At 37.5% G+C, this 19,467-nt stretch overlaps 1 protein-coding gene across 1 annotated transcript in view; it reads right to left on the bottom strand.

Moving 5' to 3' along the window:
* The window catches only part of LOC101861115 (centrosomal protein of 290 kDa), a gene marked incomplete in the record, with an annotated part of 63,803 nt that extends 46,237 nt beyond the window's left edge, over window positions 1–17,566 (bottom strand). The window contains 16 exon segments of the mRNA XM_005095958.3: window positions 1,182–1,255; window positions 1,971–2,163; window positions 2,358–2,428; window positions 4,039–4,110; window positions 5,360–5,466; window positions 6,134–6,251; window positions 6,763–6,885; window positions 7,864–8,022; window positions 8,678–8,791; window positions 9,484–9,636; window positions 10,302–10,355; window positions 11,023–11,178; window positions 13,080–13,135; window positions 14,649–14,790; window positions 15,514–15,646; window positions 17,336–17,566. Of these exon segments, the coding sequence (XP_005096015.2) occupies window positions 1,182–1,255; window positions 1,971–2,163; window positions 2,358–2,428; window positions 4,039–4,110; window positions 5,360–5,466; window positions 6,134–6,251; window positions 6,763–6,885; window positions 7,864–8,022; window positions 8,678–8,791; window positions 9,484–9,636; window positions 10,302–10,355; window positions 11,023–11,178; window positions 13,080–13,135; window positions 14,649–14,790; window positions 15,514–15,606 (1,685 nt within the window).
* Window positions 17,567–19,467: the final 1,901 nt, after the last annotated feature.

Here is a 19,467-nt window from a genome sequence, read left to right as displayed (position 1 = left end):
CTCACCCCCCTTTTTTTTTCTCCAAATCCAGCAAAAAGAAACGAGACCTTTTAAATAGAGTAGAAGGGAACACATAGAATCTTGACTTAACAAGTCAACTCTGAAAAGTACAAGTGTTCCCAAAACATGTCATGGAATCTTAGAGAACATCAATGAGAATAAACAAAATCAATCAAACAATTTTAAAAACCATTTCTACACAGGAGATGTGTGGCAAATATCAGAATGTAAATACAATGCATCACGGTTAAATCAGGCCCTTGTCAAAATAATGGCATTGAAGAAATCAAAACTTATCTGCCCGTTCGGCAATTATCTATATTTTTTTTCTTTTGTGTTTTGGGCTCAATACCTTTAGTGTCCAATTAAAAACATATTCCTTCACAGCATTTACTGAAAAACTTTGATCAAAGGCAGAACAAAATGCAAATTTCCAAGGAGACTCAAGATTTGGAAGTCACATTACTTTGCCAGTCATTTTTAGCAAATTTTTAATTGCTACACCAGGCAAAGCTCACCGCCTTCCATGGCAAATATCTCAACTTCTTTTCATGATAGGTGAGTATTTTTTTCCAAAAAAAACCAAGACAAATGAACAATAAATAACTATTAATAACTCTATGTGCCTAAAAATTGACAAGCGCCTGATCCCATCACACCGTGACACAAATGAAAAAAAAAACCTTCAATAACTCGATACCTCTCAGCTTCCAAAGAAAACGCTTCTACACTGTGAGTCAGAGCAAAGCAAAATAAGCAAATCATTCAACTTTAACAATAACATAAAGAGTACACTAGCACAACTTCAAAAAGATACTAGTGTTGGATTGGAATCTAAGGGTAAGAGATCAAGGGGAAGGCCATTGTGGAACCTGGAAAACAGTCACAGAGAATGATGTACAGAAAAGTGGAAAGACATAGAACAATATCAAGAAGCTAGTCTGGGGGGCTTTAGAGTATACGACAAATGCTAGAAAAAAACAGCTTAATAATCAAGTGCTAATTGATAGATCTAATCATTAATATTCAAATTCTCTTATTTGTCATTATAGGGTTGAAATTTCATTGTACATGTACTTACTCACAATCTCATGGTCAATGATTGTCTCACACAATGATATCATGAACACGGCACCTGAAAAAGGGAAACGGGACAACAAAAATCCCCAAAAATCTATTACCTCTGTCCAAGCTGTTGAGCCAATTTACGAATCTTCTTCTTGTCGGCAATACGATCTTCTTCCAGCATTTCAATCTGTTCAAGAGTAGACAAACAAATAAAAAGCATCAACTGTTTGGTGGTTTCAAGTACACCATGTTGAGTCAAATTAACAATGGACTCTCTCTCTCTCTCTCTCTCTCTCTCTCTCTCTCTCTCTCTCTCTCTCTCTCTCTCTCTCTCTCTCTCTGTCTGTGTTTCTCTGTCTCTGTCTCTCTTTTCAGGTGTCCATCAATATTGATGATGACTACAGCAGTAAGCAAGAAACAGCTTTTTCTGGGGAGTAGACAAAGAGGGAACTGATTGCCCAAGTACTACTCCCCTCTCTTCAGATCTTGATTTCCACGATAAACTCCTATGGAAAGACATCATCAACAAGTTTGGAATCAAGAAAAGTGTAAGATAGTGTCTTACTATTTACAGGTGTGATTCCGATATTCCTTTTTCGGCTGGGAATTTTAAAATTTTGAATTTTGCTCACATGCCCACCTCACAGCGTACTCATATAAGATTTTCAACCACCGACCCCAACATGTATGAAACCCCTACAGGTATAGGTTCTTGGCCTTTCCTTGACTGGTTTGCCTGTTGTCGAGCATTTTCCAACAAAACACAGTGAAATCATAATATTTCCCCTGACACCGTACGCTGTTATTTTGTGATACTTGGAGGGTTTAATCACTACAAGCTGAAACTCACAATAATGACTAGATAAATTTCCGCACAAGTCAATAAAAATACAACAGAATACCTCTCTCTGTAAAGTGAAATTCAAAGCCTTCAGTTCCTCCTGTCGAATGGCCTTGTTCTTGCGGAACTCTGTCAGATCTAAGGGCTCCTTGGGGTCCATGCCAAGCTTGTAACGTAGCTCTTCATTTTCATCCAGGATTTCATTAATCTTTAACTCAGCTTTGTTGATGTACTGAGTGAGTTCCTCTATTTCCCTGAAAAACGAAGAGAAAAAATAATTATTATTTTATTACTGTTATTATTGTCATTATTGTCATCATCATCATTATTATTATTATTATTATTTTGTTTTTTATTCATTAAAAAAAAATTATATTTCTATAAGAACATTTTCATAAAGATTTCTCACATTTCAACAGGTGGATTTTAATCTATTTTCTTTACTTACCTTTCTCTTATTTTGACTTGATTTTTGCCTTCCTTAATCTCTGCAACAGCGTCACTGAGACCATATTCACCCTGTGAAAATCAAACATATGGAAAAAAATATAACAATCCAACAGTCTTCAAAGAATTGTTTACTTCGACAAAAGACAAGCATATTTGGACAAAAGCAGCAATTTTGTTCATGGAGAAAGCAAAAAAGAGAAACAACACAGGGAAATAGGGAAAGAAAAGAAGTAGGACCTACCAGAAATGCCTTTCACCTATCCACCTTTTCAATGAATGATAGACTATCTCTAAAACCAATGCTGCCACAGACAGAACGGAAAACGATATTATGAAACAACTGTGTCCACCACAATTCCTTACCCTGCTCCCATTTAGGACTTTAAATAACAAAAATTCATATTATTATTTCTTCAATTCGTTTGATCGAGTTAAAAATAAAATCATTCTTTTACAGTTTATTTATTCAGTTCAATGCTTTTTTTTGGTGTACAGTATGCTTCCTTGAGGACATATCAGAACAGAAAAATGTGCTTGCCACACTATATTAATAGAGGTAATACTAATTAAGGGACTGAAATTATTCCCTTGTTAGTGACAAGTACACTTTGTCAAATAGTGTTGTAGACAGCTGCTGCCTTGACCAATCTGCCAGCTATAGGGTGTCAGGTCAATGAAGAGGTAGACATGCAAATTGTAGAGGGTGCTTATAATTATTATAATAATAATAATAATAATAATAATGATAATAATGATAATAATAATAGATAGCATTTTTATAGCGCAAATTCTCGCTCAGCAGTTAAATATACATATTGTGGAGTGTAATTAAACAAGACATACTTCTCAAACACACACATAGTAACGTGTAATTGGGCCAACATGACGTATCCCTCTAACATACATATATTTTAGAATGTAATGAGAAATACAAGACACACCCCTCAAACATACATATCGTAGTGTATAATCACACAGATAAGACATACCCCTTGGACATACACATTGTAGCATTTAATTCCATAGACAAGACATAGTTCTAAAACATACGCATTGCAGCGTGTAATTAATTTAGTTTTAGTAGAGGTTTTACGGCGCTCGCAACTGCATAAGGTCATATGAACGGCAGAAGATGAGGTGTTTCAAGATAGTAACAAACATAAAAAAGAAGAAAGGGAGATAAAGACGATAGATATTTCATAGGAAAGAAGGAGCAAACCACACCAGAGCACCCGCCAACCACCCACAGCGTGTAATCGCACAGACAAGACACAGCCCTCAAACATACACATTCTAAAGTGTAATAACACAGAATAGACATTTCTCAAACATACACATTGTAGCATTTAATTACACAGACAAGACATAGCTCTAAAACATGCACATTGCAGCATGTAATTACACAGACAAGACATATTTCTCAAACATACACATTCTAATGTGTAATCAAACAGAAAGTTTTAGTTTTAGTAAGAGTTTTACGGCACTAGCAACACAATAAGGTCATATAAGTGCCGAAGATTTAAAAAAGAAGGAGGAGATATCAGGACGATAGATGTTTGATTGGAAAGAAGGAGCAAACCACACAAGAGCACCCGCCAACCACCCACAATCACACAGAAAAGACACAGCCCTCAAATATACACATTCTAAAGTGTAATTACACAGACAAGACATACCCCTTCATATTGTCTCATTCTCTCCAACAGCTCGGTGAGCTCCTTGTCCTTGGTACGACAGTCTTCATCCGCCTGAGAGATAAAAAGCGTGGTATGAACCAAATTTCAAAATTAAACAAAGAAAGATAATATATCTTATAGTCTGAATCTCCAGATATATTTTTTTTAAACATCTTATATGAGAAGACGAAACCAGGAATATGTCAAAGTTTTAAAATATCCTTTTGAGGATTTAAACCAGGGTTATTCACAACGCAGTCTAGCAAAGAAGTAACAAATGGGGTAATAAAGCTTAGATAACCTGAGGGAGTGGAGAACTGTTAAGTGTGAGCTGTAGAAATATAATGAAAGAGGCGGAAAAAAACACCCTTACTTTCAACATATGGCACTCAGTGTCTTCACAGATGGTCAAAAGCTGTTTAACAGCTTCATGACACTATTTTTTCCACTGTTTGCTGGCCAAAACACAGCAGTTTCTGTCACTCTGCAACCCGCTTCAGAATTAAAGATTCAAGGAATTTACAGCCTACATCTTCGTTATTGCAGATTTCAAATTTGTCATCAGTTTTGCAGTAAAAATTTTTTCAAAAGTATTAAACTAAAGTTAAAAATCCCATATAGTGCCTGCCTTATGGTACACATGACTGCTAAATCCTGTTGATTTTAGGACACACACAATGTACAAAAGAACGGCATCTTGGCTCGCGAAATCCCATGTACAGTACATGGTAGCTGTCATGAGGGGGTTAAGTTGTGAATACAGAGTAACTGGTCATCAAAACACGGACTATTACAGAACAACTTTACTCATTGCACACAAATTCTCATGAAAAAAAAAATGACTTTACTTTGAAACAAAAATCTAAGAATACAAAAAGTGTTAAGGTTTACAGTAACAACATACAAGCAAGTGTTGTCCTTTTGATGTCAGTAACATTCATTCGTTTATCCAAAACAAGAACCGATACATTTTTTCGGCGCACTTTTCTTTTTTCAGCTACAAATGTCATTTCTTAACCATCTAGAGGACAGAGAGAAAAATGTTCCTTTCCATAGGAAAATTGATTCTCCATGATGTTGATCAACTTAGTTCATCAATAATTTTTTCCAAGAAAATTTAGTATTTCCACATTTATTACTTACAGTAAAAAAAAGAGCTACATATAAACCAACATTATTAAAGCCTGCAAATATTACTTACCTAATACATTTAAGAAATAAATGACACCAAGTGGTATTTCCTGGAAACAGTATTTCTAGTGAACATGAGAGAAAAATAAAACAAAAAAACAAAAACAAAAAAAACCCTGGTAGTTCATACTTTCTTCATATCTTCCTCAGCCTGTTTTAAACGTTCTTTGGTGTATTTGTTCTCATTCTGCAGTTCCTTCAGTTTGTTTTGCAGTCTATCTCCCTGAGAAGACCCCGCTGTAACAAACGAAAAAGAAAAAAACAAAACCTTTAATAGCTCAAAACAAAACAGCACAATTTCAAGCACAAAAAACAAATAATACTAAAAACTTATTTAAAAAATCACAAATGAAACAACAACAGAAATAAATTTCAATAAAAAATATTTCATAAAAATTTTTTTAAGAAACTAACCAAGACCGATTTTAAAATCCATAGACATGCATTTATTTCTTGACATAAAAAAACGAACTTAACATTATTGTATTTTCACATTTCTGCAAGACAGCACTTTACACTCAGTCAGGGGGACAGTAGAACAGTAATCTTCACGTTTAAACCTGAGCCCATTTTTCTCAACACTGTGAGTCAAATTCAGCACACATTCAAATCACTTAGCTTCATTCATTCTCTACCTATGCATTATCACCTTTGACTTTATTTAATGATTTTTTATCTGTGTTTATGGTGATAGAATATGACGTTAACACCTGTATCTCTCACTTGAAGTTGCAGGTGATGAAAAGTCTTTAGTGAATGCAGCACAAATCTGAGAGAGAAGGACTTTTGAAAGACTACATTATTTTCAAACATAATTTTCTGTGTGTGCAGAACAGACATTTTATTATTAATAGGTGTATCAGATACACTCGTTAATCCCATTTGTTTCTGCACATTTTCCCACCTCGGTGCAGCTCACTGTTGAGGTCGTCAATAATGGCGGCATTCTTCTCCATCTCAGAGGTGAACTGGTCGACCTTTTCCGTCAGCTCCTCGATCTGTTTGTCCTTGTCTTTCAGAACCTACAACCATCGAGAAATCCAGAAAAAAGGTGACATGAACATTTATCTACTTTAGACTAAAAATGCTCATAACCAAAGCATCATCTTTGTGTTTAAAGAATTCCAGAATTTAAAGTAGAAATTATATAAAATACAAGTATTTGCCAATGTGGATCCTTTTCAAAGGCATCACTAGTCATGTGTTTACGGTTCTGGAACTCACAACAATAGGTCAGCTCAATGTTGCCTCCTTAATAAAAAGATGCTCTACACAAATTTTCTTCAATATACCCAACCCTTAAATCTTACTCTGGCTAGATTACTACATTCAATTCATCTCTTGGTTGATATTTATATTCAATCACTCTAGATCAATGACAATGTTCAATCCAACTCTGAAGCAACCAAGGTTGCATGCAATCTACTATGGCGGCATTCTAGTATTCAATCCAACTCTAGATCAATGACTTCATTCACTACAACTCTTCAATCTTTCTCTGAATAGATGACTACATTTTTTCACCCAACTAACCTCACTTAGGGCAGATACAGACGCCTTGTCTGAGTCCATGTTGGCAGCGATGAGCTGCTCCTTCATGCGGAACAACTGCTCCTGGAGCTCCCCCATCTGCACATCTTTCTCCTGCATGATCTCCTGCATGGGAGGAAAATACAAGTTCTTGCTTTTAGTAAGAGTTTTACAGCATGCGACACAAACAGGCCAAATAATTGTTTTAGTAGAGGTTTTACTGCACTCGCAATAGCATAAGGCCATATGAGCGCCAGAAGATAAGAGGTGCTACAAGAGAGTAACAAACATAAAAAAGAAGGAGGGGAGATAAGGACGATAGATGCTTGATAGGAAAGAAGGAGCAAACCACACCATAGCACCCGCCAGCAACCCAGATGCCAAATAAGTTCACGATTTTCACTAGATGTGTGACTTAAGCATTCTGTTTAAGTGAAAGATGATGAAAATACAGACAACAATGACAACATAAAGGCAGCTACAACAACTTTACTTTTACTTTACTTTTCCAATTCAGCGGCCATCTGGGTTCTAACAGAAATGCAGTTTTGAGCCTACAAGCTCTTAAAATTGATGTCTTCACGATTTCCAGTCTGTGACCATGCCTGTCTTTCCATCGGACCATTCTTATGCTATCACCACAACACCATCTGAGCCTTAAATGACACAAAAACCACCACCACCACAACAAAATACAAACCACTAACACACCAAACTATAAACCACCACCACAACATTCACAATGACATTACAAAACCGAGTCTGTCCTCATAAAACAAAAACACCCCCACATCAAAATATAAACCACCACAACAAAATACAATCCACAATGACATAACAAAACTGAGTCTGTCTTCACAAACAAAAACACCCCCACATCAAAATACAAACACCTACCACGACAACAAAATACAATCCACAATGACATAAAACCGAGTCGGTCCTCACAAAACAAAAACACCACTACATCAAAATACAAACCACAAACCACTCAACAAAACCACGTCCATTACATGCAGCACAAAAACCACACTCACACCAAAACCAGGTCCGTCCACCCATGCTCTGCAAAAACCACAACTACACACACGAAAACTAACGTACCTGCCACTCGTCCACTTTCTGGTTGACCGCCACCATGATAGCATCGTCGGCCTCACCCTTAGACTGGACTTGCTCGGTGAGATCCTGTACCTGGTTCTTCAGGATTTCGTTCTCTTCCCTCAGGGCATCGGTCACAGTGTCACTTTGTTGAAGAACATTCTGGGAATTCCAGGCAGAATTTGAACATTTACTACAGATACAGGGATCAAAATGCTCCATTTGTGATGTCTGTCACCGATGGAAGAGAAGAGGCACTCCAGACTTGCTCATCTTTTGAAAGAGGCTCATATCTATTTTCAACAACAATTTCTATTATCCAAGTTATTGTAAAGTTTCTGCCCTTTCAAATACCCATGACCTGTTTTTGAACATCATTATAATTATTTTAATATATCAGGGTATCTTCAGCTTTCAAAAGAAAAGAGAAGCACATAAATATGATTAAAGTTATTTAGAAGCGTGAGAAGCAAGGCAGACAGACAGAAATAATAGCTGGAAAGAAAAGAAGTAGGACTTGCAACTTGCATCCTCTAATCAGTTGCTGGGATAGATTTGCAATCTTGCTTTGGGCAGCCAAACCTACCAGGCTTAGTCTTATTTAGCATCTTCTGAAAAGGAATCTATAAGGTCTGCAACAAACACGATGGACCTCCAAATTTTCCATCTTTAGAGTGATATTGCCCATTCCCTTTTCTCCCCCCCCCCCACCCCCCCACCTCTGTCTCTGAGACGAAGGGAGTAAAAAATTCTTGAAGACAAATAAATACTAAGTCATTTACCAACTATGTTGTATATGAAAGAGAAGTATGCCCACCTTGAGCTTCATGTAATCTTCAGTCGTTCTGTCCATTTGTTGAATGGCATCCTCCAGATTTTGCTGCAAGTCTTCACATCTCTTTTGAAGCAAGTCGTTAGCATCCGAGATGTTCTGGGGAAAAAAGAAAAAATAACACTCTTATATATCACATAATAATACTTTGCCATAAGGGGAAAGGCAAAAGGTGAGAAAGGACAGGGGAGATCTAGCAGAAAATGGGAACGGAACATAAAAACCTAACTCCGAACCAAACCAACTCAGGCAGGCAGAACTGAAAGAGACAGAGCGTCTAATTGCAGGAAGGTCTGAGAAGAAACATCAAACTACTGGAAATGCTAAGAAGAAGAAGAAGAATACTTCATCAGTATCTGCCTTACTTTTTGTTCCATCTGTTACAGCAAACTCAAGGTCGGAGAGAATGTAAACAAGAATGAAAAAAATATTTTAAAAATAAAACAGATTTTCTAGGAAGTATTAATACTATGCACCCAAGATTTTACCTTTTACAAATAGAATACATGCCTCAGCATGCACAGGTGTAAATTTAGGAGTCAATCCACTGGCGCTCATGTACTTGGATCCTCTAAGCTTAGGAGACCATGCTTCAAAAGATTAAGAAATAAACAGTCTCCCCACTCATTCGCATCTTCCCAGAACTCTCGCAGGCAGAGAAAGAAATGTCAACATTATCATTTTAGACGACACAGCAGGAAAGTGCATAAGTTTTCACAAAGCACTGAATGAGATATATTTTAGACATCCACCCCCACCCCCATCACCCTTTGAGACAGACTTCTCCTCACCTGCAGCTCTTCCATAGTCTCAGCCAGCTCCCTGTTTTTCTTTGCCAGTTTTTCCTTGAACTCCGCATCCTCGCCACGACGAGACACAATGTTCTCCCTCTGAGTCTGCATCTGCATCTTGTAGTCGCTGATGTCCTGGCGCATCTGGTCATTCTGCAACACGACAACAACAAATCTGGGTCAGGAATACATGAAGATAAAAACAACAAAACAAGCAGTAGAAGCTTTTGCACTAGTCCTTCCCCTACCTTCTCTTTCTTTTTCTCCTCCTCTTTCTCCACCTCCTCTAACTTCTTCTCCCCCTCCTTTATAGCTAGAGATTCATTTGGTTCAATTTTTAGTTGTAGTGTGTTAGTAAGTGCTCATATATTTCGTTTTGACTGCTGTCCTTACATGTATATAATTAATGTATGGTGTTCTTCTTTGTGCAGTTGAACTGGTTTTCTTGTTACTATGAAATGTTTTATCTGGTGTGAATCGCTCAGTGATCATGTCACTGAGGTAAGGCGCTCAGAGCTTATACTCGTATGGGATAGAGCGCTATATAAATGCAATCAATTATCATTATTATTATTATTATTATTATTATTATTATTATTATCTTCCATTACATTCTTCCCTCCAAACAGCTCAGGTGTAGCTGATTGTAGCACTCCAAACCAAAGTAACAGATTTGCCTATCTCATCACAAGTCCAAAGCTTCATCACTGAACTTGGACACACATTTCCACCCTCAAAACAAAATTTAATCGACAAAAATAACTGGTAGTTTGGAAACTTTTTTAAAAAGATTTTTTTTTTAAAAGACAAGTACTCACATCTTCCCTGGTATCCTTCAGTTCCTTCTCAAGTTCACTGATCCTTTCACTGTACTGAAAACAATAAACACAATTGATTAAAACAGAAAGCAACAAGAGGCCAATGCACAGGGTTTCATTCTTAATACAATGACCTACTCCTCTTAACTAAATCCTAAAGCCTGATTCTGAACATAAATAGGGTATTAGCACATCCTCAGCAAGCTGTTCAATCTGCTTTAAGCCCAATAAAAGCAAAATTTTTCAGGAGAGAGAAAAAACTATTTCATTCCTTTTAACAATTACACCTACATTATGTATCCCTTCTTGCTTTTTCAACATTTAAAATTTGAAATTTCAACTATGTACTTCTCGAGTAAATACGACCTTTACCGCAAATTAAGAACTAATCCAAAACAAACAAAATATCTTTTCAAAATTTCAGGTTTAGTACAACTGAACAGCTGGCCAACGATGTTCCAGAATACCATTACCCTTCTAAAACAAAACAAACAATGAAGTCAAACTTAACCATAACTCTTTCAAAATATTTTGCCCTTCCTTCTTTTGTCTTCATTAACACATACAAATTGCCTACTTTTTTTTTATATATAAGTTGAAGAACATACCTCCCCAAACACCACATTCAATATGTCGTTTCTACAACACACCGACTTGCCACAAATGTAGAGACCTTTGTAGCAAGGAAAGAGTATATACGGCCGAGAGGTGAAACACCAACCTTTTCTGCAGCTCTTTTCTCGCCGTTCAAGTCCCTGTTGAGATCCTTCACTTCCTGTTTGAGCTGGTCATTGTTCTCCTCCAACTCCCGCAGCTGTTCCCGAAGATACCGAACATCACGGCTGCCGCCTCCACCTCCCGTGTCTGGGCCGTATTTCTGACGGAAAAAGGACAGAATCGATACAAAAAGTCCACCAAGCATTTGGCTCACTTCAGTATTAATAATAATAATAATGGATTGCATTTATATAGCGCATATCCACTTATGCAATGCTCTATGCGCTTAACATGATACATATAATGGATTTACAAATCAATTTTAAAGATACATAATGTTACATACTCATGCAAACACATATTCACTCACGCACGCACCACACACATATACATACTCACATACACACATACATACATATGCACATACGCACATACAAACTCACAACGATCTACAGCTTGGATGCATTCTGTCTAATCGAAATATGATGAAAATAGAAATGATTTTAGTTTCTTCTTAAAAATTTCTAGATTTTCTGCTTCTCTGATAGTTTTTGGAAGCCTATTCCAAACAAGTGGGGCAAAATATGAAAAAGAGCGTTGGCCATATGATTTGAAATTTATTTTAGGCTTAACAAGGGTTGTTTTGTCACTATATGATCTGAGCGTTCTTGGAGGCACATACGGTGTTAAAAGCTGTTTTAGATAGTCCGGTGATAAATCATTTAAGCACTTGTAGCAAGTTAAACAGATTTTATATATGATACGCTCTTTCACTGGGAGCCAGTGTAATGCTTTTAAAATAGGAATCACATGATCATGCTTTAGTTTTTTAGTAATTATTTTGGCAGCAATATTTTGTACTCTTTGTAGTTGTTGTAACTGTTCATCAGGTACACCAGCCAGTAAGGAATTGCAATAATCAATCCTTGACAAATATATTAAATAATATATGCCTTACCTTTTTACTAAAGACTTACCTTACAGATTCTTTATTTGAAATTTGGAACAGTTACTTTATAAAAAACATATAATTTGCACAGGCCTTTTTTTTTTACTAAAGAGTTACCTCAAAATTCCTTTACTGAAATTCTCAACAGTTACTTAAAAACACATAACATTTGACTATAGGCAAATTTTGAACACTGCTTTTCAAAAATGTACTTGGATATTATAAAGCGATAATCACCCGATCAATATATACTACTCGGAGGGCAACAATTCAAACGACATAATATCCTTTCCTCCAAGATCAAGGACATTTAACTCTTTAAACCCTGAGTTTTTTTCCTCCATATCCAGGAGTTTTTTCTATAGTCACCTAAACCTGGTGCACTATATCTCATTATAACCCCAAACGCTGCCTTCAACTTCTAGAATCTAAAATGGCGGAAACAAAGCTTAGCCATTTCTAAAAAAACTTCTTTGGTTCGGGAATAGTTTAAAAAAACAAGCAGAAACTAGCACTAAATAAAACGAAACAGTTGTCATCAGTTTGGACCCTCCCAGCATCTGATGCGGTATAAAGAGTTAAGCTGTCATTACCTTTCAGTGCAACCAAAGTTAACCTCAACATCCAAATCATTTCATGTGCTCACCTCCACATACACACAACACACCCACCTCCACCAGCCTCTTCTCATCTTCTTCCTTCAGCAACCAGTTTCCCTCAGTGCAGCTTGGTGCACTCACAACATCTCACCTAAAGTTGCATCCTTGTTTCCCACTAAGCCCAACAAAAATGGACCTGGTAAACACACAGACTTAACCGTGTACTGATATCATACCGGCTTTGAACAATCCCAAAGGAGAAATATTTTCCATGTTGACTCCATGCGTTCATCAAATTTCGCACCGAGAGTTAAGAAAAAGTGACATGGAGGAGGCCTCAAAAACAGGAGTCCATGACCTCGTCTAATTTAACATTTTTCAGTCCCCAAAAAAAAATTCAGTTGAAGGACGCAAGCAAAAAATTAATTCCAGAACAAAATTCAATTTTGGAGATTTCCAAGCTAACTTTCAGCCCTTCAGCCTCAATAAAACAACTTCCAAATACACACTTACATTGACTTCTTCAACCTGCTTCTCCAGCTTTTCCTTTTCTTTCTTCAGCTCTTGCTCTGAAATTTTTTTTAAAGTTTGAAATGCTTAACACTGAACATACACCTCGGAAAACAAACAGAACACCTTATTAATTATCTAGAAATATGGAAAGACTAAATCAGACACATAACAACCGTATCAGCATGATTCAGTGCATGCCACTTTCACCCTTCTACCATCCAAGTCCACGCCTCAGTGTCATCATCATCATTGCCATTCCCTATCCTGGGCTGGCCTATTGATCTTATTCCATGTCTTTCCACTTTTCTGTACATCGATTTCTGTGACTCTTCTCCAGGTTCCATGTGGTCTTCCCCTTGATCTTTTACCCTGGGTTCCGATCCAACACTTTCCGTGTTATGTAGCTGCCTGACTTCCTGAGAGTATGTCCAATCCGTCGCCACTGCCTTCTTCCCACGCCTCAGAGAGATGGACCCTATATCTAGGAGTTTCCGTAGCAGCTCTGGCTCAGTTAACAGGGTTCTTTTTTTTTGTAAGTGTTTTACGACGCTAGCAACTGCATAAGATCATATGAGCGTGCGGGACATATTAAACATTTTCAGTTGTAGAAAATTTCGAATTTTGCCCCGGTGGTGGCCGAAACCTACTTTTATCGATTTCGGACAACAAAGGAATCTTTAACATGCGCAACTTGCACACGGGACCTCCGAGATTTTTCGCCCTTGTCCGAGGACTATACGACCAGGGGTGCGGCTGAAAGGCAGCAGTAAGAAGGAGCCAAGGAGTAGCAATAGAAAGGCTGCAGAAAGAGTCAGGAGCCCAGAGGAGGGGGCAAAGGAGGTGAGGGGGACGGAGCAGAAAGTGAAGACGAATACAGATGACAGAACAATGTTAGAGAGCAGTAAAGAATGTGAAAGGAGAAATGTTTAGAGAAGAAAATGTTTTCTCTCTTTCCGGACTCGAACCCGAAACCTACTGAATGAGAGGCGAACACCTTGAGCTCTAGGTAACAACAGCCCCCTAGCAGGGCTCATGTGAAAGCCAAAAACATTAGCTTTTTTTTCAGACAGAACAGTCCCGAAGTGCTGAGCCACTGTTTAACAATAAGGAGATCATTTGTTTTCATTAAAACATCATTTGTTTCATATTTGTCCACCAGCATATACAAGTAGCAAGACTGTATGTTGTTCGTTTTATTACAAATAACAAGCATGTATGTATTATGAACAGAACATGATTTAAAGCTAAAAGCATCCAGTGTCTTCTTGTCCAACAAACAGAATATAATCGACAGCTTTCACATGACCAGTTATTCAATCCTTCTGCATACACAAAAACAACAAACAAAACAACTTCATCATTAACAACCAGCAGCCTTTTTTTTTTTTTTTTTCCACAAAGAATGAAATACTGCTAACTATATATATATCCATAATTAATTGAGAGTTGAAATGCCTCAAACCTTCATCTGCTCAGTGTTTTTCTTAATCTCTCTGTATTTCTTCAATAAAAACACAACAATCTTGGGTATGACCTGGTCACAATTCATTTGAACAAATAAAGACTGACCTTTCTTGAGTGCTTTCTTTGCTTCTGCTTCAGCCTCATTCATCGCATCATCAAGCAGTTGATTTCTATTCACCATAATAGCTTGAGTGACCTCAAACAATTTTTTGAATTTGGCAGCATCATAGTCATCTCCTGGCTTCCCCTGAAACAGACCAACAGAAACTTATTTACTGAACGTAAGATCAAAGAACTTACTTGATAATCATTTAGGTAATTTTGAAAGCAAGAGTACTTGATCAGGACACCAGAATTAGAGATTTTGAAACAAATAATATAGTACACCCATCTCAAATTTGAAACTTCCATTCTTCCAGGTTAGCAAAGCCCATCAATTCAACATTCATCTTTATAAAAGATGACACCATTTTTATCATGGTTTATCAATAGCTTGTTTCATAAAGTTATATTTTTGAAAAACTTAAATACATACACACCAATCTAAACTTAATCTGAAAAGTTCAACGACATTTTAAGCCTCATGTAAAAAACTAATATGACATTGAAAGCTACAGTTGACAAGCTAAAAGTGAAATCTGAGTTACATTTGAAAAGGTAAACTACAGACAACATTCTGAGCATTTGTTAAATACAAAGAATGATTCCATCAACTATACATAACAAACATTTTAAAAATATATGGTAGGCCTATTATATAACTCCTATCTTTCTTCAGCAAAAATTAAAAATTGTCAAATCCATACCATCGGAGTACGCAGTAAAATCACATTCTATTAAGATCAAGTTTACTTCATTCGTTTTATCTTAATCAAGACAATAAAAATATACAATCAAACGAAATGTAAAGGCCTTGAAGATGATACAGTTAAATAACATTAACCAATCATGTTTTTATTAATGAACTTACATCTTTCAGCACATCAAAAAGCTCATCCGCTTGCTCATCTGATATAGAACTGACTTTGACAGCCTCTATGGCTGCCCAATCAAGGGGTGCCATTTTGACTGTAGTCAGGTCACTGGTTTATCACAGAAGACACCTGAAGCAAGAAAAGATCAAAACTATGCTCCGAGAGAGAGAACAAATTACAGCAGACCATCAACATCCTTTTCTGTGACTTTTCAAGAGTTACAGTTAAAGACCTCAAACTCATTTGTAGGACTGCACTCATAGATAGACAAAATGACTTGTCATCAGTTTACTTGAATATTTAATGGAAGTCGATTTTTTTCATCTAGATCTAGATTCTCTTTGACCCAATGAATTTCTAAAATGCGCATTTTGAAAAAAAATGGCCAAAAAATAATTTGTCAAATAGGCCTAGAGGCCAATATACTTTTTAAAGTTGTAGGCTTCATGATAAAGCTGCCTTACTTTAGTCCTAAGCAAAAAAAAAACACTCTTTCACAAAAAAACTCAAAGTAAACACTGAGATTCAGACAGTTAGTTTCAGAAGTTTCTAAGAGAGAAAAAAAAATCATTTTGGATAGGAAGAGTATGCAATACTTTTCAAGTCAAAGCGCGACCTTAATGACTAGAAATCTAGATCTAGATTCTCTATATCTTACTCACCTGACAGTCAGTAAGTTGAGTACGCCTATTTGAATAAAATTATTATATAGAGGCGATTACATTAATTAAAATCAAAACATTAAAATTCAAAACCACTCAATGTTTTTTAAACCTAAATAAAAACATTGTACTGTAGTAGTAGTCGTTAGGCTAAAAAGAAGGCCAAGAGTGATCCTCAAAAAGAAACAGTCTCGTATTAGATACAGATCTAGATTTTGATCTAGATTCTAGGTCTAGATAGCTTACAAGTTTTAATTCTTGATTCTATCTAAAACCACAAACTTTTAAAGCTTCCCTGAAATTGGAAGTGCCTATTTGCAACGCCCCCCTGAATTTTACCATAAAATTAGATGTTTTGCAGTGTTGCATACACCTGTTCTTTGTGTTGCCTATTTGGTCATCAAGACTTCCGGATTTGGTATTTTTATAGAAGCACTCCCGTTTCGCGTCACATCCACTACTGGAAGTCAGCTCCTCCACCACTTTATTGCCGTCGATATACGAATACGGTCAGTTTTTTTTAGAGTTAAAAAAGGCTTAGATCTAGTTTTAGGACTTTTTTGTGATAAATGCATGCTTTTGAAGTCATTAGGGGGGTTTCAGGGGGTTTCCCCCTGACGTGCGAGAACATTATAATAATATCATTATAGCTGTGTAGTAGGGCGAGTAGGGGGGGGGGGGCCTGAAACTGAAATAACGTGCCCTAACATCTAAACAAACCATTTGCGACGTTTTTTAATGCCAAAATCGTGTTCAGGGCCCTAAAAAAAACCATTAAAAAGCTACAAATGTCAAAATAATACCCATTACGAGACGGGAGGGTTCCTATAAATTTATCCCGGATTTCTTCTCTGGGTGTAAACAAATGGATTGTGGACTTTAACGAAGGGAACTACAAGATCACCCTAGAATCTAGATTCTAGATCTAGATCTAGATCTAGATCTAGAATCTACATTACATTGATTCTGACTGAATCAGTGAATCAGTCACACAGTGCAGCAGTGCAAGTCTGATCATGACCACTGACAAGAGATGAACCTGCAAGATTCCAGATTCACGAGTACCAATATAAATAGATCTAATTCAAGAATGAGTTAAGCTGTGTGAACTTTACCACATGTGAGTAGAAGACAAAAAAACGATATGTTTACTAACGTCAAATGTCTAGAAAAGAGTTCGGACCATCGGTGTTTTCAAAACAACTCAGCCATTTTCCATTCCAGTCTCTAAGTCAAGCAAATAGAATTTTTATTTCTTGTACTGAAGAGTTACTCAGTTTAGCGGTGTCTACTGAAATACATGTACCAGGAAATGACCTTACGGTGACGATTAATGGCACTTTCTCAGCTACAATTTTCCTCACAATTGGGGGATGCTTATCTTTATCAACGATCAGTAGGCCTATATTAAGTTATAAGTGCAGGTTTGGATACTTCACTTGACGCAGAAAGATGACTTCCCTGTGACTGTGATCAGCATCTTGACTGACACAGAAATGTTAGAAATAGTCCAAAAATGACACTTGCATAATAATATGTGATAATATGGAAAGATCATAGGACTGTTTTAAAATTTATGTTTATTAAAATTGGGAAGTACATTTATTTAACTAGTGGAAGATAATGAGTTCGCTAATTGTATTTTAATCAGTTGCTTTCTTGTGTGTTTGTTTTGTTTTGTTTTGGGGTTTTTTTGGCTGGGGAATGGGGTCATACACTTACAAAGTCGGGGGAAAGTGAAACAGTTTTGTTTTTTTGCTTGGCTGAATACTTTCTCTCAGTTCAACATTGATTTCACTTAATCGATCAACCAAGTGAAATAATAATAAAGGCCTACAGTATTCTGATAGACAGATGGAGACGGTCGATAAGATGACAGACAAATGTTAAAACATAGACATGCGCGCGCGCGCGCGCACACACACACACACACACACACACACACACACACACACACACACACAAACAAACAAACACACGCATGCAATCATGCACACACACACGCACACAAACACACACATACACACACACAAACACACACAGCACAGTGCAGCCCAGCACAACACAGCACAGCACATACATGTATGCATACCTCCACGTTTACAAACAAAACATCTTCAGTAAAAATAGCAAAGTGCCACCCTCTGTGCTTCATAACCCTTTAGTCTTTAGAGTAGAAGACACACATCCCAATTATAGTTTCACAACGCGTTGGAATCAGGCGCTCGTCAATTTTTTGGTAGGCCCTGTGTTGTGTTATTTAAAGCTTATTTACTTTTTTGCCCTTTGGGGAAAACAAACCTATACATTATTTAGAATAAAAGTCGAGATATTTGCTATTGAAAGGGAGGAGGGGGGATAGGGTTCGTCTGGTGTCAGAGGTAAAAATTAGAGGAAGAGGTTTGGACACTGAACATTTACATTTCCATAGTCTAAAACAGCCGTATGCACTGCTCACAGCCGAACGCTCCGTATCCCGGACTCTAGCATAGAGAACATCAGGAGAGAATGCAGCACTGTTTCGGGCTCTTCCTCTCTACAGCTTTTTGGACGCACCGAGCCCCCTCGTGCTAGTTCGACTGTTTTCCTCTGCTGCCAACTCTTAGGATTCATTCCAGCCTGCGTCCTCTCGCTTCAACCAGATCTAGTGCCTGGCTTTCTCAACTGTCTTCTGAAGGAAGTTTATGAGTTCGTTACTTTTCTTTGCAGTTAGTCCTGCCGCTCTCGTCCACTTGCGGGCGCTAGTTGATACGAAACCGCTGCATCCTACCTCTTCCGGAAAAATGGGTTGCTTTCCATCCTGCCTCCTCACATTGTTCAACGAGTGCCTCGTAACGGTTTTCTTTCCGCTCATGTGCGGCATAGATATTGTCCTCGTGGGGCACCGTGAGCTCTACCAGGTGCACGTGTTTCTCTTTTTCCTCCCATAACACCAAGTCTGGCTTTTTCGCAGTTCGGATAGGGAAGAATCTCTCAAAGCCCTTTAAGTCAGCAGCTACCTCCCATGTGCCTCCGCTCTGGTCTTCCATGGCTGCATTCGCTTTCTGTCTGTTGGGAACCCTGCTTCCTTGCGGGACGAACATAATCTTGGCGAGTCCATGCTTCTGTAGCTTGGGGGTGTGCTCTCCTTCTTCCTCCTGTTTTGTCGCCATTGTGGTGAGCACTTTCAGCACCTCATTATGCCTCCCTATTTTAAGGGACATAGAAAGTGATGTACCCCCCAAAAAGAATAAAAAATGTTTTTGTTTTTTTGTTATGTTTGTTGGGGTTGTTTTTTTTAGGGGGGGG

This window comes from Aplysia californica, unplaced genomic scaffold, assembly GCF_000002075.1.
Source record: "Aplysia californica isolate F4 #8 unplaced genomic scaffold, AplCal3.0 scaffold00117, whole genome shotgun sequence".
Classification (NCBI taxonomy): Eukaryota; Metazoa; Mollusca; class Gastropoda; order Aplysiida; family Aplysiidae; genus Aplysia; species Aplysia californica.
Note: the sequence above shows the minus strand (reverse complement) of the source record. Positions and strands in the feature narration are given on the sequence as shown.